The 23,813-nt window shown below is 37.2% G+C and overlaps 2 protein-coding genes across 4 annotated transcripts; both read left to right on the top strand.

Annotated features, from left to right (window-relative positions):
- Positions 1-233: 233 nt before the first annotated feature.
- On the top strand, positions 234-14,169 carry tial1 (TIA1 cytotoxic granule-associated RNA binding protein-like 1). 3 transcript variants are annotated; one of them, XM_018749596.2, is made up of 13 exons: positions 234-386; positions 1,981-2,077; positions 4,163-4,261; positions 4,942-4,996; positions 5,285-5,372; positions 7,770-7,845; positions 8,967-9,075; positions 10,258-10,353; positions 10,574-10,658; positions 11,540-11,663; positions 12,180-12,319; positions 12,532-12,570; positions 12,657-14,169. In XM_018749596.2, the coding sequence occupies exons 1-13, from the start codon at positions 358-360 to the stop codon at positions 12,772-12,774; spliced, it is 1,155 nt and encodes a 384-aa protein (XP_018605112.1). In that variant the 5' UTR covers positions 234-357; the 3' UTR covers positions 12,775-14,169. The 3 variants fall into 3 exon arrangements, with proteins under 3 accessions (XP_018605112.1, XP_018605111.1, XP_029107145.1); XM_018749595.2 differs by having other exon boundaries at positions 4,112-4,261; XM_029251312.1 differs by lacking the exons at positions 11,540-11,663; positions 12,180-12,319; positions 12,532-12,570; positions 12,657-14,169 and having other exon boundaries at positions 4,112-4,261; positions 10,574-10,662.
- A 4,400-nt stretch (positions 14,170-18,569) lies between these two features.
- LOC108932793 (protein phosphatase 1K, mitochondrial-like) lies at positions 18,570-22,512 on the top strand. The gene is made up of 7 exons (XM_018749374.2): positions 18,570-18,611; positions 19,108-19,544; positions 19,645-19,748; positions 20,262-20,427; positions 20,977-21,121; positions 21,206-21,340; positions 21,957-22,512. Exons 2-7 carry the CDS (start codon positions 19,135-19,137, stop codon positions 22,086-22,088), a joined length of 1,092 nt encoding a protein of 363 aa, XP_018604890.2. The 5' UTR covers positions 18,570-18,611; positions 19,108-19,134; the 3' UTR covers positions 22,089-22,512.
- The last annotated feature ends 1,301 nt before the right edge of the window (positions 22,513-23,813 follow it).

The following is a 23,813-nucleotide window of genomic DNA, read 5'->3' as shown; positions in this document are numbered from 1 at the left end:
TACTACAAATCCCATAATGCACTGACAATACTTCTTTTAAAAGCGTTTAAACAGTGACGGACAGTTTCTGTTTTAATGACGATTTTTTTTTAAATTGGATATTACTATATTTTGAAACAAATTTATTTCATACGGCTTATGTTTGCGCTGTCTCCACATATAATATCACGTGCGCTAATTTTATATTGTGAGGTCGGCGGAGCAGGTCTACGCATGCGCGCTCGGGGGTTTCCTGACTCGCCGGTTTCCGCCATTTTCTGTCTTGTACCGGAGAAAGAGCTTGAACAGAAGCGGTTTGAGCACCACCAAAAAAGGATCTGAGGGTTGTATTATAATCGCTCTTCGATATATCCGAATATGGAGGACGACAGCCACCCAAAAACGCTGTAAGAGACGTGGAATGTCACTTTTCGAAACGCCGTTTTCTCTTCTGTCTTGTTAGCTAACCGCCGACACAGTTAGCCAGCTAGCTATTTACGCGGTGAGCCGAGCGGAGAGCAGCTGGCCGTCGACCAGCGTCCATAACGCCCGTGTAGCTCGGTGGCTAGTATCCCGCTACGTGCTGCGGTTGTAACGGCGGAATTCACCGCTGAGACGTTAAACATGAAACTCTTTATCATGGCTAGTTAGCAACTTGTGTACACACACACCGTGTCGGCTTCACAGGCCGCCTTCTTAGTTTATAAAACACGTCGGAACAACGTAACCGCCGTCAGCGGCTCTGCTAACTGTTTTTCAGCCATATTCATGTTGTTTTCCACACTTGTTCCTTCCTTCCCTGCCTTGACGCTGTGCTCAAATATATTCAATAACGATCAGCCCTAGCTGCTTTAGGTCGCTGTGTTTTGGTACCAGCTGGGAATAATAAATATGTCACATATGTGTGGTAATCTGTTTCGACTAATTTCAATAAAATTTGTTGTTTTGTTTTGGGTCTGCGACACAGCCTGCTGCTACGCGGTTTCTTTCCCTTAGCAAAGCTGTATTCGCCGCATTCGGGCAGTTTATCTCTCTCAACATGGCATCTATTGTATTTAACGAGCCTGAAAATTTGTATTTCTTGCTGTCCAATTTAGAAAATATGCACTTGTTCCTGCTGAAAAGCTTGATATCATTTAATTCAATAATTGTCACAATTGACATGATTGTGTCATTCTACTTTATGGGCCCCTGACCTCATCATTAGTGCATCACATGTTTTGGACCTGTTAATTCACAAACTTTCTTTAATTTCTATCAACGGAGTGGGTAAGGTAACTGGCCTTTGCCTTTGCTTTGGTCTGTTGTGTTGGTATTAGTAATATGAAGATAATAAAAGTGCTTAAGGATCGTGATTATTGGGAGTCCCACCTCCAGGAGATGTAAAAATGGTTCTACATGTGTTCCGATGAACCAGTTTGTGGCACAAATTCCTCAAGCGCAGGCTCTTCGGTAGTGTCTTTTTGGAAATTGTCTAGAGTCTTGGAAGAACTTAAACGTTGCATGACTGCCCGGAGGAAAGAAATGAGTCGGCCTGGTGGGATAAAACAGTATTTGAGAATGAAATTCACAGCATTGTTTGTACTTTGGTGTAAGTGTGGACTGAGTGAAGATTCTGTGTTGATACACATGCGGTTGATCCAGTAGGCATTTGAAAAATTTAGTTTGGAACGTTAAGAGCAGTAATTCTTTATTTTTCTTAAACTAATCATGATTATTCAACCTAACTGATCCCCGCTAAATGACAATCCATTAACACACCCTAAAATTTCAAGGGTGCTTTGTCAACATTCACCATACCATTGCTGGAAACTTTTCACATGAATAGCTGTCTCACGAGTTACATATCAGCATGCCTGCAGGGAGAAAAGCATCCTAAATCTTACTTAGTTACTAGACTTTGTGGAACGTAAGCTACATTTATTGAAATTGAACTATTGTGAAGGAAGTGCTCAGTCTATTAACTGTACTTTAAAATTCTTTTTCCTCATTGTTTTCCAGCTACGTGGGTAACTTGTCCAGAGATGTAACAGAAGTTTTAATTCTTCAGTTGTTCACCCAGATTGGACCTTGCAAAAGCTGTAAAATGATAACAGAGGTAAGGCTTTGTATTATATGTCATATAAAAAGGCATACCACAGAGAACAAGATCCAGTGTTGATTTTATTGTTATGCTGTAATGTGGTTTTACCTGATCTATACGTTAATCAATTTGGCATTAAAAATGGACTTTCAGGGCATTGGTAAATTTCCCACCCATATTGCCTTCAAGTTATCTTCTTCAGGTAGTGACGTCCAGAGTAGGTGTATAAACTCTGGGAGCGCAGCTGCTTTTCCTGCTGTTAGATCACTTAGTATTGTACATATGTGGATATGTAGTGTGTGTTGTGGAATTCTGTATCAAAATCTTTCTGAGAAAGCTCAAGTCATTCAAGGTCTTTTGTACTCATGACACCAAGCCATTCTTTTTTTTTTTTTTTTTTTTTTTTTTTTTTTATATCAAGAGAACACCTTTTTAAGTCTCAAATTGTTCAAGTTCTAAACATGAGTTCACTGTATACACTACATTCTATTGTTACCACATGTTTGGGGGTGGTGCTTGAACAACTTCCTCCAAGTATATCCAAGTTCTCTTCTTTTGCTGGGTTTATGGAAAATAGGAGTTAAAGGAAATTAACTTTTTTTTTTTTTTTTTAAATTTTATTTATGCAAAGTGCAAGAAATTACTAGCTCTCATAAGGTCAACTGACAGTTTTTAAATGCCATGTAGCTTTGTGTGGGCTTTTTATATTATATGTAAAGTATATAAATATTTTGTGTAACATCTCACACTATATTGAAAGTTTTAAATTGATTTAGTGTTTTAAAAAATCCTTATAGAAGTAAGAACTCCCCAGAAAAAAAGTTTAATGGAAAACGGTATTTTATGTTTGTTCTGAATTTCCATCTGTGGGTCTGCACATCTTGGTGTAATGGACTATTTTTGACACAGGCTGAAAGGTTACAGTGCTTCAAGTTAAATTAGTAGCTCGAATGACTAAACTACCAACTATAACAAATCTACTCTTTATTTTGTAGGTGCTCGTGAAACTTTGGCAAATATCAACTGTTTTCCATTATCAAATTGATTACTTAGTCTCATAGCTTTATAGTGCTGTTATTCATCTGGTCTTGTGCATAGAAAATAACTTCATTAATTAAAATCATGAATACTATTTTTCACGCTGTTCATTCACTGTTCAGTCAGGGGTAATTACAAATTCAGTTCAGCTAAATTCCAACATACAGTAGGTGGCCAGCACCTGATTTTGTAATTATCAAGTTACAAAACCATGTTTTCACCACAGAGATGCTTAGTTGCACTAATTTGTTATGAAACAAGAAGTATACCCCCCCCCCTCCAATAACCCTTAGTGCTAAAGGGGGGGAAAAGTGAAGCTAAATTTAAATGAGTATTTCTCAACTGCAGGCTGTGCACAGTTGTTTACAATATAGTGGGGGGGGGCATCAGTAAAGTTAACATTAAGTTGCTGCTGTTCACAGTATGCTTGTGCAATATACATTTAGTAGAACTTCCGTATACTCACCCAGAAAATCCTAAGTAAAGCAACCTGTAAAAATGAATTTCTAACTTTGCTCTTAGTTTTCCTTGCTTTTGAACATCTATATTCTAATGCATGTTGCAGTATGCATGCATATCAGCCGCGTAGTCTGTTCAGTAGTAGCAAAGTAACTTTTTTTCTCTTTTTTCTCTTTTTTTCTTTTTTTTTTTTTTTTGGTAAAACATTATCGTTTAAATATTGCTAGTGATATTGGACATTTTCTGTGCCAAGTTGTGCTCTTATCCTATAGATTCAGTTCATTACTACTGTATCGTGACAAATGAAGCAGACTTGATGGAATGTGGGTTTATTATGCGTAGTTTTATGTACCTCTCTTTTTTTAATCCATTATCCTGTGGGTAAAAAAAAAAAAAAAAAATGTTAAACTTACCATTTTGTGATTTTGTTTGAGCCACAACAACCTCAACTTTGAGCTCAGTAGATCCCACTCTGTATTCACATTTTTAAAGATGTTCCAGTACTGAGCTCAATGTTATGCAATAATATCCTTTCCTGGCTTTTTTTCTCAGCAACCCGATAGCAGAAGGGTCAACTCTTCTGTCGGATTTTCTGTTTTGCAGCATACAAGCAATGATCCCTATTGCTTCGTGGAGTTCTATGAACATAGGGATGCGGCTGCTGCACTGGCAGCAATGAACGGCAGGAAGATATTGGGAAAGGTTTGTTCTTTTCGTGTTATAGTGTCAGTTCTATTATATAGATGACTTTTCCTATGCCACTTGACTCAGTTTTGCGGAAATATTTATTTTGCATAAAAATGTGAATCTAAGTTCAAACCTTGATTGGATAGTATTAAATTTTTATGTTAAAGGTATAACTTGAAAGACAACAGCTGATGAATGTTGGTGAATCATGCATACCTGAATGTAAATTAGGGTGCAGGAATCAAACTTAGCTGATTTTATCACCTTTTGGAGAAAGTCTCTCAGATTTAAGTGTGTAGTTTTTGCTTTTCAGATCATATTTTAAAATACCACCCACCACATGTATTTAGTTTAATTTCTAGGGAATTTGGAAATTTTATGCTTCAGTTGAGGCATGATCTCAAAAATGAGCTTGACTGTTTTAAAGTGTGTGAACAGCCTCTACTTCTATAATATCCCTAGTGAAGTCAGATTTCTAGTAACTTCTTGAATTGAACTCCATGAACAAGGACAAAGAATTGAGGTGTGCCTGATTAAATTGAGTCCAACTAAAATAAATTGTACAGCATTGGTCTGTAAAAGCTAGGAAGTTGGCTAGTCACTGGCTGTGCTGTCAGTCCTATTTTCTTCTTATTTGCTGTTAGTATATGCCTGTGTTTCATGAAGGTAACACCTAAATGTTACCCCCCCAACAGGAGGTCAAAGTAAATTGGGCCACAACTCCAAGTAGTCAGAAGAAAGACACATCAAGTAAGTTTTCCGTTCAACTCCACTTTCCTGAATTTATATAAGCAGATAGTGTTGTATATTTTTACAGTGGGGAATGCATAGATCACATTATTAGCTCTCCAAATTGCTTTGCTGCATGGATCCCACTTTGAGTTTTTGATGTTTCTTGGTATGGTTTTTCTTTCATTTTTACGCTCCCTTTTTGTGACAATAGTACATTCCATTGCTGTACTAGGAATTTAAATTTCCATATGTTAATATGCATCATTATACAGATTATGTTCTCTAAATATTGTTTGTTTCTTTTAGATCACTTCCATGTCTTTGTTGGAGATTTGAGTCCTGAGATAACGACAGAAGATATCAAAGCTGCATTTGCACCTTTTGGTAAAATCTCGTAAGTGTGAAGCTTCATCTTTTGAATCTCATGCAGTGATGAAGGCAAATCTAGGCCATGTAACATTGGTATTTCAAAATGTACTGTTTCTTAAACTGCATCATATAGAACTGCCTTTTTACATTTCCATGTATTTACATTTTTGATTCTCTTTTTTTACCTTGTTTTTGCCAAATCATTTCAGTATGGTTTTACTTTAGTTTTGCCCTATTAGTTCTGTTAAAAATGGGAAATGCTTAATTCAGTATAACATATTGACACATCTGCTACTGAGGCACATTTGCCAAGTTTATGCTATTTAGCAGTGCGGTATGCCAAAACACTGGGTAAAAAAAGAATTTCATGATACATTATTTTGTCTTACACAAATAAAACTCTTGATAGCACTTGATAAATTAAAATGTAATGGGTTTCCATTTGCACATTTTATCAGCTGAAAAGTTGCTGCAGTTTCAGTAAATTTTTTTTTAATCATTACTCGTGTTTCAGAAATGCTCGATTTGACAGGTCATAAAAACCTCTTTTTTTGTATGCAATGCTGTAAGAAGGTAACTTTCTCTTCAAAGAAAGTGGAAAAACATTTCACAATGATCCATTTGTTTGAGTAAAATAAAAAGTATAAATTACATCACAGTCACCAGGAAAGTATAAATATAATGCTTAAAATAGTGATAGTTACACTTTTCCATTTAATTTTAGTTTTTCCAGGTTCTGGTTTTACATTGTAATTATGGTGTGGCAGGTTTGTTAAAAATTGAGGGAACAGGTGGAATTGATTTTTCTTTTAAAGCTTTCCAAAACAGGATAATTCTCTGTAAATGGAAACCCTGAAATTTTGTAAGAAGTGTTGTATTTAGTACTTCTTTACTAAAAGTCTGCTAACACAAAACACATTCTAATTAAATTATTGCATAGTTTAAAGATTTAATTTGTAAAATGTTCTCTTTGTACATGTACTCTTTAACACTGAAGAAGTAAGCAAAAACATAGATAAAACACTGCTCAGATTTGCAAAGCTTGGTCATTTTTAAATTTGGTATAAGACATGCATAGTGAATACAGTATATTTTTGAGATTCCAAATCTAGTCCTACACATATTGTGACTTTTTCCATCAGTAACTTTGAATACATTTTAGTTGAAGGAGAATAAGTGAGAAAGCTCAATCTTTGCTTGAATTTAGTTAAGTAGTGTTAGGTAATTATTATAAAGTGATTATAAGCAGAAATAATATCTAGTCTGTAGGAAGCTTCACCAGTGAGTCCATGGAAAAACTCATTTGATCATCTCCATTCCCACTCAGCTCTCAGAAATCAGCCCTGTTGGTTATAATGCAGAGGGCGTCTTTAAGGCCCCGATTAACCGCGCACACCACGGCATTTCCATTCTCTGTCTTACCCTGTTGTGGCATTTAATAAGTCAGTTTTCTTTCTCCACTCATGTTTGTTTAAGTATGGTAAGTAACAATGCATGTGAAGTAAGCCAATGTTATGGCAGTATGAGGTTTGTTTCTGTAATCCTTACAAGCCTTCAGCTGTGTATTTTAGTTGTGAGTCTCAATTAAGTAATAGCATTCTGGTTATTTTACAGAATTGCTCATAAGAATGGACAGGATCTTGAAGGCTAACTGCAAGGAACTGTGCACACTGGAAACTCAGTTGTAGATTTTTTTTCTTATTTCTATTCCTATACACTTTATTATGCATCCATTTCAGAAGTTTTGCAGTAACATTATGTGGTTCGGATTCTGGAAATATGACCAGTTTAAATTTGTGTAAAGTTGATGTTTTTCTTCATGGTTTTTGCGTAGTACTGTTGATAGTTTTATTCTCCTCTCTTAAAATTCTGAAAATGTCAATTTTTCAAAATTTGCAGCTTCCCAATCTCCATATTGGTGATAAAGAATTGACCAGGAAAAATAAAGAAATCTGTTAACAGGCCATGTATGCCTTTTAATTCCTTTTTTTTCTCTTTGATATTTCTATATATTTCTATTGGTAGGCTGAGCACCATTAGCAGAACTTTTGAATGCATGGCAAACAAAGTAAGAAGTGTTGATTTACTGACTTGCAAGCCTTAACCTTAGTGTTTAGGAGTATAGTTGTTAGTTTATTAAGTGATGAAGGGACATCTTCCCATAACAATAAAATGAGCCTTTAAATTTAATTGTAAGTTTTGACAGTAGTGTAGGTTGCATGTTTACATTTTATATATTTTTTTGGAATTCAATTTTGCTAATCAGTTCAGTTTTTCTTATCAAGTAAACAAAACATAGGCAAATATCTTAACTGGGTTAACGTAAAGAAGATATTCTTCATTACAGTGTGTGTGGTTCCTTTTTATTTTCCACCTATTCTTGGTAGCAGTGAGTGATAAGATTGTAATCTGTTCTTGACAGAGACGCTCGAGTTGTGAAGGATATGACGACTGGAAAATCTAAGGGGTATGGATTTGTGTCCTTCTATAACAAACTGGTAAGCCTACAGCTCAGGCATGTGGAGTGAAGGACTTTGCATTAATATATATTTAAGCGATAATCACAGCATGAATATTCAGCCAGCTAGAGTAGCTTTACATAACCAGAATCTGTACTATTCACAGGCAAGATGTTTTGCAGGGTGGACAGTTATTTTAATGGGGCATCTAGAAGAGCATAAACACGGGGTGTGTTAATTTGTGTAATTCAACAGGTAGTTCCATTGTTGAAGATATTAATTTGTATGTTAAATATAAAACTAAATTTCTGATCAAAGAATGTAGTAAACAATAGTGTTGAACACTTTACGTTGGCTATCATTACAAGAAATTATCCTCAAGACTATCTTTTGTAGACTATGAGCAATGTGCAAGCTGTTAATGTTGTCTTACCACATTGTTCAGTTCTACAAAGGAGGTTCAGCCAACAGGAGTTACCCCTGCTTTCTATATATTCATATGGCATATTCTGAAAAATTCTTTCCATCAAGTTTTCAAAATCATTTCAGGTTAACCTTAGCCTAAATGGGATCAGCATCATACTGGCCATGGCAAATGAATTTATTTCCTTTCTGCAGTATAATCAGCCTTTTAATTAAATCGACAATTCTTGGCTGAAGGCATGGCAAATCTGTAGTGCAGTTTTATTAACTGATTTAATGGGTTTTTATTTTATCTTCTAAACACAAGAATATGGGTATGCTTTTACCGATTAGTGGTCCCAGAAAAGTATGGAATAAGTAAAATTTGAACACATACCTGCAAATTTTAACTTACAAGTTTTTAGACATCTGTATGTTTTTGTGTATATATGTATATACATTACATGTGCATATGTATGTTGAGCAGGTGTCACACTGACTGTTTTTGGAATTTATACAAGATTTTTTGTTCATTTCGCAGACTGCCAAAATTAAAATCCCAGACTTTGGCACCAGGAAAGGTTTTTGGTTACATTGTTTTCTTTTTTCCCTCAGTGTGTTCAATGGGGTTGTGTTTAAGTACATCGGTATTAGTCTTAAAAGAAAAGTCGCTTTGCGTTTTGTCCCCCCCCCCTCCCCCCCCAGTGTAGAGAAAATAATTGGGGAAACTCTGCCTTCCCTTCCTTTCTCCCATTCAGGATGCAGAGAATGCCATTGTACACATGGGCGGCCAGTGGTTAGGAGGTCGGCAGATTAGAACTAACTGGGCAACTCGCAAGCCACCTGCTCCGAAGAACGTTCAAGAAAGTAAGTATTATTTACACACATAGCTGAAGCTGTTTACTTGTATATGCTGGCTCTGTGTGTTATAACTTTTATACGTATGAGTTTTTGAAGATAGAACTTTTTTCCAGATTAGTTTTTGAATTCCATTTTCTTACCTATTTTTAGTGCAACATGTGTCTGCATTCAGCTGTTAGCAGTAGCAGCTAATAGAACGGAATGGGATAATGGGAGTGCCTTAGTTTTATTTTGTTTACATTTCTATCTGGTATTTGAGTTTCCATGATCAATAACAGCATAATGAATGCTGTACATGTTTGTGGAATAAACAGGTGAACAGCTGATGTTAAGTAGGGGTTTGTGAAGACAAGATATTTTTTATTCAGTCATTGTGTATTAGTTTTAAAGTATCTCAGAATTGTTAATGTTAAGTCAAAAAATAATAAATTGTAGCTTTAACTGAATGTCATCTTTATATAGTCTAACCTGTAAATATTTTATAAAACCCATAAGTAAATCACTAACCCCGAAATACTAATGAACCCACAAGTATTTTTACTTTTTTTTGAATGTGTAGGTTATAAAGTTGAGGCCAGAAACTAATGAAGGTAGCAGATTCTAATGGGATGAATTGGTCAACCATTGGGGGGGGTTAGGAGGTTGTTGAAAAGACCAATCTCCCCCCCCCCCGACTTTAAAGTTGTTTTAATTTTGATATTTAAAGTAAATGACTTTTGTTAAAGTGCTATAGCTTCATCTCATGTCTTTAAAAAATTTTAATAGTTAAATTCAGGGATGGATGTATGGTATTTTTGATTTCCTTATTGGTGAAAGGAACTTGAGGGTTCGGAATGGACTTCACTCCAAACAGTGTTTGTGAATTGAGAGCCAGGGTGCTATACTACTTAGTTACTTAACCATTTATACGGGTGGGTCATTTTCACTGGAGCAATTAAGGACAAGTGCCTTGCTAGATGGTGCTACAGTGAGGGTGGAATTCGAACAAAATATTTTCATATATGTGTCACCTCATGCCCCGGTGGATGTTTGAAGGCAGTGCTAACTGAGACTGTCATTACTGAGTAGGGGTTTTCGGGGAAAAAAAATGCCCGAAGCCGTTTCACTCTTGTTTGCATACTTTGCGGTTACGACTTCAGTAATGTGACTTCATGTTCATGAAATAAATGTTTACTTTTGTCATTCCAGATAACTCCAAGCAGCTGAGATTTGAAGATGTGGTTAATCAGTCTAGCCCTCAAAACTGCACCGTGTACTGTGGTGGGATCCAGTCAGGGCTGTCAGGTAAGTAATTGTTCAGCTCCTTTTTGGTGATTTAATTAAATGGTCACTAGAAAATGGTATACCCGATCAGAGTTATATATCTGGTATACCATCTCTGCTTATATACAGAGTTTAGCAAAGCAGCTATTTCATTAGGCTGTGCTGTTTTTTAAAAAAAAAACCCAAAACAGACAGACAATGGATTTTCATCTTTTTCCTTCACTGCCCCACCCCTTTGCAGAGCAACTCATGCGTCAGACGTTTTCTCCTTTTGGACAAATAATGGAAATCAGAGTTTTCCCAGAAAAGGGATATTCGTTCATCAGGTAAATATAGGTTGTTTTTGTGATACTGTGTCAGTGTTAGTTTTCAGGGTTAAGTAGCAATATTTTTTCATTAAAGGCTACAAGTTTTAGGTTTGTCAGCCTGGAGGCTGGTGACTTTGCCTTTTTTTGTTTTGACGTAGGGAGATCATGTGTGTCTGTCTATGCTTATGTGGGCTTTTTCTTTCAACTTTTAAATGTGCCTGGTCACATCTGAGTAGCATCTCTTGGATTTAGCACTTCCTTATTCACTTTGAATCAAATGCATCACTTTTGTACCTCTTCATAGCCCTGTGTGTTACTCTTTTCATAATGACTCAAAGTTGGAAAACAATTACTACTGTGGTACAGCACCAGGAAGACAAAGTTCAGATGAGCTTGTCATTTGGATTGTGACAATGATTTTCTCAGTAAATCACCTGCAACACACTTGTTTTCATGAGTAGGTGACAGCTCATCGATGTCACTGGTACTGTTTTTTTTTTTTTTTTTTTTTTTTTTTTTTTTTTTTTTTCTTTTAAATGTGTTTTCTTAAAACCTGCGCTTATTTAGACGGAATTGTTTCATTCATATTCCTCTGGGTGGCACTGTAGCTACACTTCACATAGGAAACCAGGAGTGCTGATACTACACCAACATCCACCCTAATATGAAAGGGTGTGAATTTAAAAGAAACTAAGTTGAGTCACTGCAGAAGTTCATAGTACAGCATTGACTTCTCAGTTCTGTAGTCTAGGTACTTGTGCATATATAATACTTTTTGTTCAAGGTTCTGAAAATTTTGATGCTAATTCAGACTATTATCCATAGTGAAGACTTCATATGTTTGTTTGCTTTTACACATGGCTTTCTTGAATCACCCATCAATGTTGCTCTCTTGGCAGGTTTTCTTCCCATGACAGCGCTGCCCATGCCATTGTCTCTGTAAATGGCACAACTATTGAAGGCCATGTTGTGAAATGTTACTGGGGAAAAGAATCCCCAGATATGGCCAAGAACTTTCAACAGGTGGGATTAAAGTTCTTCACTCTGCAGCTTGTGGGAAATTTGTGTAATGTATCTTTTTTCCCTTCAACACTGTTTTCTGTTGATCAGCAGAAAGTAACTTTTCCAAAAAATAATAATCCATGCATTATCAATAACGTTTGTTCAATACAGGGTCACAGCAGTTCAGAGCAGTTTTTCCCACAAGCATAGGGAGTGAGGCTGGGTACAACCTGGACACAATGCCAGTCCATGACAGGGCAATAATATAAGATCTTTCACTTCTACATTCATGTACTACAGGCAATTTGGAGTCACTAATTTGCATGAATCATGTCTTTTGACTGTGGGAGCAAACTCCTCAGAGACTGAGACAGGTGTGAACCCATGTCTGAGTGCAAAATTGCAAAGATTAATGGATGTTTTTAAAAATTTGTGTTGGGAGCACTTGGGGATAAGCTACATGTGAAAATAAATAGGATCCTCAAAGTATAATTCTTAGAATAATTTCTCTATGGTGTTTTTGCTTGCTTTTGTTAGATGGAGTATGGCCAGTGGGGACAGTGGAGTCAGATGTACGGGAACCCACAGCAATACACACAATACATGACGAACGGTTGGCAAGTACCATCTTATGGAATGTACGGACAGGCGTGGAACCAGCAAGGATTTGGTGTGGAGTAAGTCCCTTTAAATATTTCAGCTTTTCAGTTTTATGTTCCTAAGTTATTGTGTAATAAACACATGCTACATTATTTTTCTTGAATTTTGACTTGAACACTACTTCATTTTGGTTGTTTATGGCATAAACGTTTGATTTAGTCACAGCCTCTTATGTGCAGGTAAAATGTGTATGCACTTATTTATAAAACTTTTCATATCTTTCTTACAGGGATTCCATCTTGGCAGCGGCAGCACAGAACATATCAAGGTGACCATACATACTCTGTTCTGAGCTAAAATGTTTCCCTGCCTGACTGGGGAGCTGCCTGTAACCCGTGTCTCCCCCTCTTACAGACAGTCGCAGTCTCCTGCCTGGGTGGGAGGATTTGGGGCCCAGCCGACCCAGGCCCAGGCGGCCCCTGTGATGCCAAACCAGGCAGGCTTCGGGATGGCCGGGTACCAGACACAGTGAGCTGGCTCTCACTTCAGACGCCTTCATGCAAACACAATTCAAGTCAAACCGTAACGAGAATGTAAAGAGACCAGCACGTCTACACCTGGAAAGAGTATTTATTTTAAAAACAGATTTGAAACTATAGCAAGCATTGCTTGTGGTGGAGGAAGCTGATGGTTTTTTTTTTTTTTTAGGTGGGTGGGAGAGATTGGGTGGGTGTTTTCTTTTTGCGAAACTGTGTGTATGAATGAAATAAAGTTACAGAAAATTTTTTTGAAACTCTTGTCTGAATCTTCACGCTGTAATATAGTAAAGAATAAACTGCAGTCTCAGATTCCCACTTTTTCATCCCCTCCACATTTCCTTTTAAAGGAGAATTAACGCAGCATGGAGAAATGTCCTCACTCCCTCTTCTCTATAGTGTTCTCACAGAAAATGGTACTTTGCAAAAAATGTAAGTTGTAAATTATTTGTAAATTATGCTCTTTTTTTTAACCTGTCAACCATTTTTTCCCTAATTCATATGTTAGCTATTTGCATATTCATACCTTATAAGATTAGTTTTAGTAGTATAGTTTCAAGCATGTGGATTCAGAATGGAAGGTATTCTGGTATCTGCCCAATGTAAAATTTTAATTTCTGGTTCAGTTAAACTTTTTTTTGATTAGTTTGCACTTCTAATTTGGGATAACTTCATCTGTTTTATATAAGCATATATATGTATGTAGGCACATACAGTTATATGCGGTTTTGTGTATTTTTCTTTCCATTATCAATTTCTTTTCACTTCTTTAGTTGCAGAGTCTTGGTTTGATAGTGTCCTGTAAATCTGTCCTCAATTTGCATATACATGTAAATGTAGTTGATAAAGGGAAAGGGGTCCTGAAAGGTTACACATGTAAATAATCTTTGATAACTTGGTACCAACATGGATTTTTAAAGCATGCGTTCTTATATAGTAGCACAACTTATGAGTTTTACAAACCGAATGCTGTATAAAGTAGAAGCGAGCAATGTGTGACTGACATACTGAATATATTCATTCTAATTTAAAAGGAAGCCTTAATTTTAATAAGTATATTGCATCACATTTTTTATTATGACAATTTGACGCCCTCAAAAAAGCTTTATATCTTGGTAATCACATTTAGAGCTCATTGTTCCCCCCAACTTCATGAGATTTCACAAAATGTGTGCCATTTAAGTTTGTAGCAGAATATGACTGCTATGACTTTAGACAATAGAGGGTGACTTGCATGTTTATGTATTATCTTTGGGTTGCTTGAGTACTGAGTGTAAATGACAGAAATTTGAGTTTGTTTGAATGATGAATGAAATAAGTTGTTATAATTCTTACTTCAGTTTAAAAAAAAGTCTCAATAAATTGACAAGTGGAAACAAATCTTTTACCACTCTATTATACTGTAATAGTAGGTTTGTATTGTCTTCTGTGCATTTCCTAAATTGTCATGCTGACTTTTTTTTTGGAGCAATAACTACTTGTAGGTGATACTTCTATATAGGTTTTCTATTAATTGTAGGCACAAAAGTGGAGCACATGCACTTAATGACTTGCAGAAGAGTACCAAAGTATGACATTCAAAAAGCCAAGTTATTCAAGTTTTTGTCATGTGTGCATAGTATGGATGTACATTACAAAATGATTTTCTTGCATGTCTCCTGCAGATTGTAAAAGTTATAAATACAAGCCAGACAATAGGTGCAATCATTAAATGGACCATATGACACTGAATGTATATACAACATTGAATGGAAATCCACAGGACGCACATTGGGGCAGATGTAGTGTGCAGCTGCCTCTCTGGGTGGCTGTTGAGTAACCTTATGGCTTGGAGATAGAAGCTGTTCCTGAGTTGTGTTGTACCACTACTGACCTTTCTTCACAAAGTCTAGGAGATTTAAAGACAAAGTTTCCAATTTTAATAAGCAGGAATGGTTTTGTTTACAAAACATGAATGTGGGCAACATCTTAATGTTCATACATACCTACATAACTTGGTTTTGACAATAGGTCATGTTATTTTAACCATGTTGGTAGTAAAAACCAGAAAAGACTTGGTCCATGGACTGAGTTGGAGACCTTCGTTCTTGAGTTTGCAAGAAGTCCCAAGTTGCCTTTTTCAAGTGACTAGACAGGTTGTATTGGGTTTCAGGCCTGACCTGCGTCAGGACCCTGTAGTTTTCCATGCACATTCTCTGGCTACACGTGTAAAAATAGAAAAGTATTTGTGAACTTGTGCCAGGGTCAAGGAACGTGGGGAGCTCCAGAGGACCTCCCATTATACAGCAGTACTTAACCCATAACAAGCCACATCTGTCACTTCTGTCTGTTCATTTAATACTCTGATGAATTACACACGCAATCTTTAAGATATTTAATCCAAATCTTTATGTCTATATTTTTGTTCAAAATTGTTCTGTTCAGTGACCACACAATATAGTAGCTATGTCTGGCCTCGGATTGTTCATTGAAATTTTTATTTCCTGATATGGAAGGTTTGCCCAACAGTGTTATGTGTCAGTAATTTTTTACATTTAGTCTATTTATACTGATGAACATGCAATGCATTTTCTTATCTTTAGATTTAGTGAGAAACATGATCATTGATCAAGAATTGTTTAATGTAAATTCTTAAAATGTATTTCATATGTCATTTATGTGTACAAATATTTGTTATGCAGTTATCCGAAGGATATAAGGCAAAGAGAACCACAGAGCTTGATTTTGGCAATTATTTTATGATGTCTACATGCATCGAACGCCATGAGAAATGTTCTGCTGGGGTGATGCCGAGGTGATTCAATGCGCAAGGTGTGGTATAGAAAAAAGAGCGGCACACAGAAGACGAGGGACATGCTTTAATGCGTTGTGCATTTTAGGATCAGTTTCTGAAGAATTCTACAACTGTCCTTTGCCATTCACCTTCCGCAGCCAACTTTCACTAGACATGATCCGGTCCTCAGAAGACGTCATGGTTAATAGTGTGATCTGCCACACTTTGTCCTCCCTAGATCTTGTATCACTTATCACAAGACTTGGATGACTTTTGAAAAATGTTTGGCCAAAGAGTTTAGAGTTCAAAATACAACCAGCCGCAAACATGCCAGCCAGAATTTGCTGCTTTAAATGGACTCGGCAAGGTCTTCTCTCACTGTGATTAATCATTATCGGTCCACGCTCAAAACAATGTGACAGCTGTATTAACATTTAGCATTCAATAACAGATTTATGCAAATATTTTTAAAGGAATTTTGAGAAGAGGCTAGAAGCAGCTGACAATTTTCTTCAAAGCAACTTACAATGTTAAGATACTTCAAATTATTAACATATTCATACTGCTGGGTAATTTTACTGGAGTAATCTAGGGTCAGTACCTTGCTCAGAGGTACTGCAGCTGGAAGGTAGGGATTGAACGGGCAACCTTTCTGGGTCCAAAGGCAGCAGCACTAACCACTACGCTACCAGCTGACACTCCTTTGATTGTAAAGTGCAAATATCGGTAAGTATTTCTATTTGTTAATTATTTGTTAATTGTTTTGTAAAAATACATGAATTTTTAATACCAATTTTAGGACAAGTTTATTATAATAGAAATCCTGAAAAGTAAATGCTGACTTCACATCCCCGCAGGTCACACAGTAAAATGAGGATATCCACAGAGAAATAGCTGGTGCTTCCATCTCATGTTTTTTTTTTTTTTTTACCTAAATTTAGTCAGACAATGGAATTACACTTAATATACAGTACATTTCTTTTATTTGGCATCTTATTGTTTAAAAGTGCATTTTGAGTGTCTCATTTTTTGAAACTTCATGTATTTCCTCGTATGCGGTATCAGGGCAGATTTATTGTTGTGATGGGCAAACTCAGAACCTACTGGAAGCATAAAAGCAGGCTGTGATTTAATCTGTGATATATGCTAATTGAGAAATACTAAAGACAGTGATAGATTTCAAGTTAGTTGCTTCTATTAATGATTTGTGTTGGTGGTACTAGTGCTTAATTGGTTAAGATGCCGGCCTAGTAAACAGGGAGGTCCTGGGTTTGATTTCGAGAAGTACCTGCTGTGCCGCACCTTTGTTAATAGAGTTCCAGCTCAGAGTAATACCTGAGATTTATAAAAAGGTGTGATTTTTTTGTGTTCGCAGTCAACATACTATTTAGAACCTTACATTGGGAGTTCCTTTAGAGAAATCATTTAGCTAAATAAATGAATATGGAAGGGCTCTATTATTAATTCATATGGTTGAAACTTCTCTCCAAAGCAACTAACTTACAATTATTTACCCATTTATACAGGTGTTTTTTTTTTTTTAACTGGAGCAATTTAGGGTAAGTACCTTGCTCAAAGGTACTATAGCAGGAGGTGGGATTCAAACCTGCAACCTTTCGGTTCAAAAGCAGTAAGTCTTGTATAACTCTTTCCCCTTCTGTAGGGAATAAAGTGGTAACAGCGAGACATTGAGTATAATTGTATAACTACTATGTGCAATATCATTACTTCTTTCAACATTACTAGAAACATAACCATCCAATATCATGTGCAATTGTTTTAAATTTTAATATAATAATGTAATATAAGGTGTAATATCATGTGCTGTGTCGCTTTCTACCTTCCACTTTGCTTTCTTACTTTTTTTTTTATATATATATTTAAATGTTGAGATTAATCTGTTTCAGCAATCTCTGGCACAAGAATTTCCTTCAGGATGAATAAACTTCCGTCTTATCTAAGCACTAAATTATGAGCTGTTCTCAATTGCTGTCATTATTTTTATTATTAGAGGTAGTAGTAGCAATAGTAATAGTGTATGCAAATGTATTAAACTGCATTTGTATCTGTAGAGTGAAGGAGAGTTGAGGGTTAGATTCTGCTCCACAAACATAGTAACAGAGTTACTTAATACAAGAGTATGTAGAGCAGAACAGCTGACGGCCACTTCATTGCTTCGGAAGCCAGGCCAGCACAGCCAGACTCGCGTTTCCTACCGGGAGCAGATGACACAGGACACCATATCAGGGAGGGGTTCCTCCCACTTGGAATGGTTGTCTATATGGTTATTCAAACATGTACAACCCTGCTTGGCCTAGTGCTCTGCACTTCCAGGATAGGCTCCAGACCACCGCGACCCTCTTTACCAATAAGTATTTATCGATAGCAAATGAGCAAGAGCATTTAACCTGTGTATTTGGTGCAACCCTACATTTTGTTATGCTTAATGACTGAAAGCAAGAAAATGATTATGACAGGTCATTCTGATGGTGAGTCAAGCAGTTCTTTGTCTTCGTTATGTTTTTCGCTCAGTTGTTGTTGTCATTCAAGTGCGATTCAGCTGAAGTGTGTTTCTCAAGGTTTCAAAAAGAATAACTCCTTATTGGATTTGAACCAGCAACCTGCTGGATTCTCCGTGCTGCAGCTCACACCCACCTTACCACATCACCTGCCCACTCTCAGTATGACAGGGAATATTAGTGGGAATATGTTTCAGTCCCCCTCAAATACCTCACAAGTTCTGCCTAGAGGAGATGAAACAACAAGAGTATGAATATCATGTTAATATAATCAAATATTAATAACATTACAATGATATATAATATGTATATAATATTGTACATTATGTACATTCATTACAACGTGTTTCAGTATTAAGTGAAATAATGGCACTATGACTAACAAAAACAATAATAAATAATAAGAAATGTTAGTAATGTCACTATTCACTGGTCGAAGTTCCACCTTCTTGTGGAGCTCATATCAATGCGCGCGGGGAAGTTATAAAAGGTAGGGAGGGAGGCGGAGGAGTGTGGGCTCGCCACCAGGCGTCCGGAAGGGGTAAGGAGTAAGGAGTGTCGTATGTGTGTAATGCTTTCTTGAACAGTCATTTTTTCTTAATGTAATAAAGTGCTCCTAGAACACTTTAATGTAAATGTAATGTAAAATGTAATAAAAGTAATTGTTATATAATAATAATAATAATAATAATAATATAATTATATACATATTAATATTTTAAAAATATATTATTACATATGCACCCAGAATTTAAATTAGTCCTGCCTTTTATTTTTATTAACAGATTTGGAACACGTCTTTCTCTGCATTATATTATTATTTGAATTGTTAGGATGGGCATACATAGCATAGGTTCCAATCCCACCTGCAGTTAAAAATCACACATCAGTGAGTAACTGTCGAGCTTGACATGCTCGAGATTGCTTTGCAGAAAAACTTGAGCTAGCTTAGTTAGCTAATTGTACGATATAAAATTCCCCTTATTATTTGAGCTTAACTTTGTGCACTACGTGTCTAATTTAATCGCTTATTCCAGGCGAAATAGTGAGACCACCGGAGCAAAATGTCCGCCACCGCCTTCGTTCTCGGGCGCCATGGAAGGGCGATTCTCACGCGGACGGTCCGACACCACCAGTGTCTTGGCCCCTTCGCGCAACTCTCGGCCACGAGGGACCTGACGATGACGGCGGTGGGGAGGCGCGCGCTGCCCCGCGCGGACTGGGACACCCTAGGTATCTGGTTGGATGAGCCCGTCGCGCTGCCTCCGCTCAGCGCGCGCTACACGCGGACCTCCTCAGCAGTCGCCGCGTCCGCCACTGGATGCGCGAGCCACACCGGCAAAAGGCGGGAAAACGAGGACCGCTTCGCCATTTCCAGACTCAGCGAGGACGTTCTCCTTTTTGCCATTTTTGACGGACACGGCGGGGATTCGGCCGCAGAATTCTGCTCAAAAAAGCTGCCCTATTTAATTCAGTTAGTATTTTTTCCAGCATGTTGGAATCTCACTTAACTGTCCCATGTAAACTTCTTAATGACTGTTATTTTCAAAGGTTCGCTATGATTTACCTCACAGGAGAAATCTAATCCAAGAATCTGAGCTGGAATCAGTTCTGAAGAAATCATTCATTCAAATTGACAGTTATTTTCTTGAGAGCATCAGCACCACAGAAGAAGAAGGTGAGATTCACTCAGTTTTTCAGAGTAGAATACTGTAATGTACATATTACATAGTACATAATACTCAGATTTCTTCTCTAAGGAGTGTCAACTGGATCCTAGGATGTTTGCCACGGACTCTTGTTTTCCCATACCCAAAATTCCCCAAAAAGTGCCAATAATTAATTAAATTCTTAGCACTGTAATTGCCACAAGGTAACATTTATGGACAGGTACATATTAAAGTACTAAAGTTTCAAATTCTGCAACTAAAGGTCCACTGCAAAGACTTGCAGAATTTTTAAAACGCTGAAGTCTAATTTTTAAATATGGCACACAGATCCAGTGCTACAGGAAGGAAGTATGTACTATGAGAGGAAGAAAAAATCCAGAATAACCTGAATTCTTATAATGTTTTGAAGTGGTGGTGTAATAATTTGCAGTACTCAGTGGTACTTTGTGGTAATTGCAATACATGTGATTGTGACTAAAAACGCACTTGATAGAAACCGACACGTCTCTTTCTTTGCGCAGAAGAGCTCCTGTCATCTGGAACCACGGCGACTGTAGCCTTGTTGCGAAACGAGACCGAGCTCTTGGTTGCCACCGTGGGAGATAGTCGCGCTGTCCTTTGTCGGGCGGGCAAAGCCGAGTGCTTAACAGAAGACCACAATGCCAGGAGGAAAGATGAAAGACAAAGGTATTACACATGTAATGTATCTACAAATAATAGTATTTCAGTCTTTCAAACAAAAAAAGGTAGCTGGATTAATGGATGAGGATTCAGACTTGTAACCTGAAGGAGCTCTGTAATTGAACATTGGTGAAGGTAGGGGCAGCAGGTGGTGTAATACTTAGCTCCACTTACTTTCCCTTGAAGAACCCAGGTTTAAATCCCTGTCCAACACTAGCACTCTTAAGCAAGTTACCTAGCTGATTACATTGGTAAATAACTAAATACAAAAATCGCTCAAATTCCCTGCCAGAAATGCTCAGGTTAAAAGAACAGAAGCTCAGATGGTTACCTTTGGTTTGTAAAATACTGCTACCTGTTATAACACATAACATGGTTTTAGGGTTTACATCTAAAAATGGACTGTTTTAAAGTATTGTTATAGTTTTTTGTACATTATATTTACTCTGATGAACGTGCAAGAATGAGTGATCACACTGATGGTCATTAGATAACTAAAAAGAAAATGACATCTGATGCAGAATTAATCTGTCATGAACACTTTGCATGTTTCAGGATTCAAGAGTGTGGCGGCTTCATTGAGTGGAATAGTGTGGGAGAACCCTATGTCAATGGAAGGTTGGCGATGACTCGAAGTATCGGTGATTTCCAAGTGAAGCCTTACGGAGTCATCGCTCTGCCTGAAATAACAACTGTGAATGTATGGGAACTGACCTTTTCCATTTTTCTAGTTCACACATCATTAATTGATTTGCTAATGCTGAAAATGCTGTTGCTTCATCAGGTGGACCACAACAGCGACAGCTTTCTCGTTCTGACAACGGATGGCGTGAGTGGAATCATGGACAGCCAGGAAATGTGTGAGATCATCAAGAAGTGCCAGGACCCATCAGAGGCTGCATACATTGTAAACGATCAAGTATGTGTTGCATAGCTGAAAACTGGCTGATGTTTTATGCAATAATGGAAGATTCTCTTACTCATATGGTAATACACAGACTTAAATGACAATATATGCTTTGGACACATGCGATCAATATTGAGGTGGGCAGCCATTAGCAACATGACCCAGCACTAAAATGAATTATGAAAGTAAATGTTTGGATATAAAACAACACCACATGCCTTTTGCTAATATGGCTAATTGGCCCAATAACTGACTCATTATCTGGTGAGCAGTTGTTACTTTCACCATGCAAAAGCAATGCGAGGTTATTCATTCAGATAAGATGACCTCAGTAGGTTCTGTGACATCAGAAACCTTAGATTCTGTGGTCCTCATGAAACAGAATTATCTGCCCCCAGATTAGTACATTTAGCACCACCTACAGATCAATGAGGGTTATTCATCTTGAGAAAAATACCCTTTCTCAAGTTTTTATTGGCTGGGGGACTACAGCTGTAGCAATGGTTGACAAGTTGCCTTTCCAAAAGTAATTAATATAAATTGCATACCTATAGCTGTGTAAAATACAGAGGACACATATGCCCAAATGACAAATTAATCACTTCACTTTTCTGTTTGTCTTAAACAGGCACTGCAATATGGATCACAGGACAATGTAACAACCCTGGTTATACCATTTGGAGCATGGGGGAAGTACAAGAATGCCTTTCGTTCCTCCAACTTTGGGAGAATGATGGTGGCTAGTTGTCGATGGGGTTAATACACTTTTATTAAATTGTGTTAAACATTGACTCATCTTCTGTCAGTTATGCGCTGGGGAGATGTTTAAAATGCTTTTTAAAAACTTTCATTACATAATGAAAGTAACAAATTTGGGTACCTTAATGCACCTTTGATCTAATCCCAGTTTATATATTTTTATAGTAGGTGTTTTTGACAGATAGAAGGGTGAAATTTACTTTAGCTGAACTGCATAGTTCAGTGGTTTTCCCTTTAAAGGGTTAAAGCAAATCAGAGCTCACCCCAAAAGATACAGGAAACAGGCATTTAAAACCTATTATTTTTCTAAGCAGTGTCATTACAGCATGAGAAGAACTTTTTACCATCTTGTGTGGAACACCAGCCAGAAGGCTGGAAATGAAACCCCTGTTTACTATAAATAAAAATGTTGAATAAATAATCAATACATGTATCTAGACTGAATAAAATACATGAAATTTCTGTAATATCTAGGCCATGAAGATCTTCTTATCAGTGGAAACTTCATCTCAGACTCCTTTTTTCCAACTTAGAATCATTCCCTGTCAAAGGCAATCACTTCTCTTTACTGGTCTTTTTAACTACTAATATATAAATTGTATATTTACAGCCTTGATTTTTTTTTTCTTTATTTAGCTGTCAGCATTATCCAAGGCAATATATAGTGAGTGATAAGTATACTCCCTCACTTTCTCCACCACTTGTCCAGATCAGAGTCTATTCTAGAAGCACAGGGTGCAAGGTTAAGTAGGGTACACCAGTCCATTGCAGGGTGTTAGATATGTACAGTTAACAATTTACCCATCAGCATATTCTATGTAACCATGGATGAATCTGAACCACAGTCCTGCAGCCTGTAAGGTAAGCACTCTTAATAGCCACACACACACACACACACACACACTTTCTGAACCGCTTGTCCCATACGGGGTCAGGGAACCGGAGCCTAACCCGGCAACTCAGGGCACAAGGCTGGATGGGGGAGGGGACACACCCAGGACAGGACGCCAGTCTGTCGCAAGGTACCCCAAGTGGGACTCAAACCCCAGACCCACCAGAGAGCAGGACTCAGGCCAACCCACTGCGCCACCGCGCCCCCGGTCTAATAGCTACCCACTGGCCTAAATCAGTTGATAGTTAAGAGGGTTCAAGTAATAGCCTTAGGTAGAAATACGACCTTTAAATACAACTCAGATATTCCAGTCTGCATTTAAACCACTGACTGCAAATTTATTTAGCAGTATATAAATATACATATCAGTGGAGAAATACATTCACTTTTTTCACTTCAGTTTACAGTAACTACATATTAAAGTAACATTCCATTTTATTTTAACATCTATGTAATACATACAAATTTAGTACTATACCTTTGAGGTGCTGTCTTCCAAGAGAAGTTTGTCAAAAATATTTTAATTATGTGCACAAAATAAAAATAATGCACACATTCTAATGGAAAGTGTCACATTCCACAGTCAGTACACAATATGAACAGGGAAAGAGTTATGTTTGTGTGAATACACAGGGTATTTATATTTGTTTCTTTTACACACACCGTATCTATAATAGAAGGTACTTCTCTCTTTCATAGTGTCATAAAATATACCTAGTCTACCTTAAAATGGAAAATGCTGGCAATATAAATTACAATTACATCTGATGCATATGACGAGAGTTATCACCACTGCCTAGCTGAAGCAAATTACATCAGTTTATGCTTTAATAA

This window comes from Scleropages formosus, chromosome 4, assembly GCF_900964775.1.
Source record: "Scleropages formosus chromosome 4, fSclFor1.1, whole genome shotgun sequence".
NCBI lineage: Eukaryota > Metazoa > Chordata > Actinopteri > Osteoglossiformes > Osteoglossidae > Scleropages > Scleropages formosus.
This window is presented reverse-complemented; position numbering and strand designations above follow the sequence as displayed.

Excerpts from the sequence above, each read along its gene's own strand:
- tial1 (XM_018749595.2), top strand. The coding sequence starts at position 358 with ATGGAGGACGACAGCCACCCAAAAACGCT. Across the intron at positions 4,997-5,284 it reads TCAGAAGAAAGACACATCAA|ATCACTTCCATGTCTTTGTT; the intron begins GTAAGTTTTCCG and ends TGTTTCTTTTAG. Across the intron at positions 7,846-8,966 it reads TGTCCTTCTATAACAAACTG|GATGCAGAGAATGCCATTGT; the intron begins GTAAGCCTACAG and ends TCTCCCATTCAG.
- LOC108932793 (XM_018749374.2), top strand. The coding sequence starts at position 19,135 with ATGTCCGCCACCGCCTTCGTTCTCGGGCGCCATGGAAGGGCGATTCTC. Across the intron at positions 20,428-20,976 it reads AGGAAAGATGAAAGACAAAG|GATTCAAGAGTGTGGCGGCT; the intron begins GTATTACACATG and ends TGCATGTTTCAG. Across the intron at positions 21,341-21,956 it reads CATACATTGTAAACGATCAA|GCACTGCAATATGGATCACA; the intron begins GTATGTGTTGCA and ends TGTCTTAAACAG.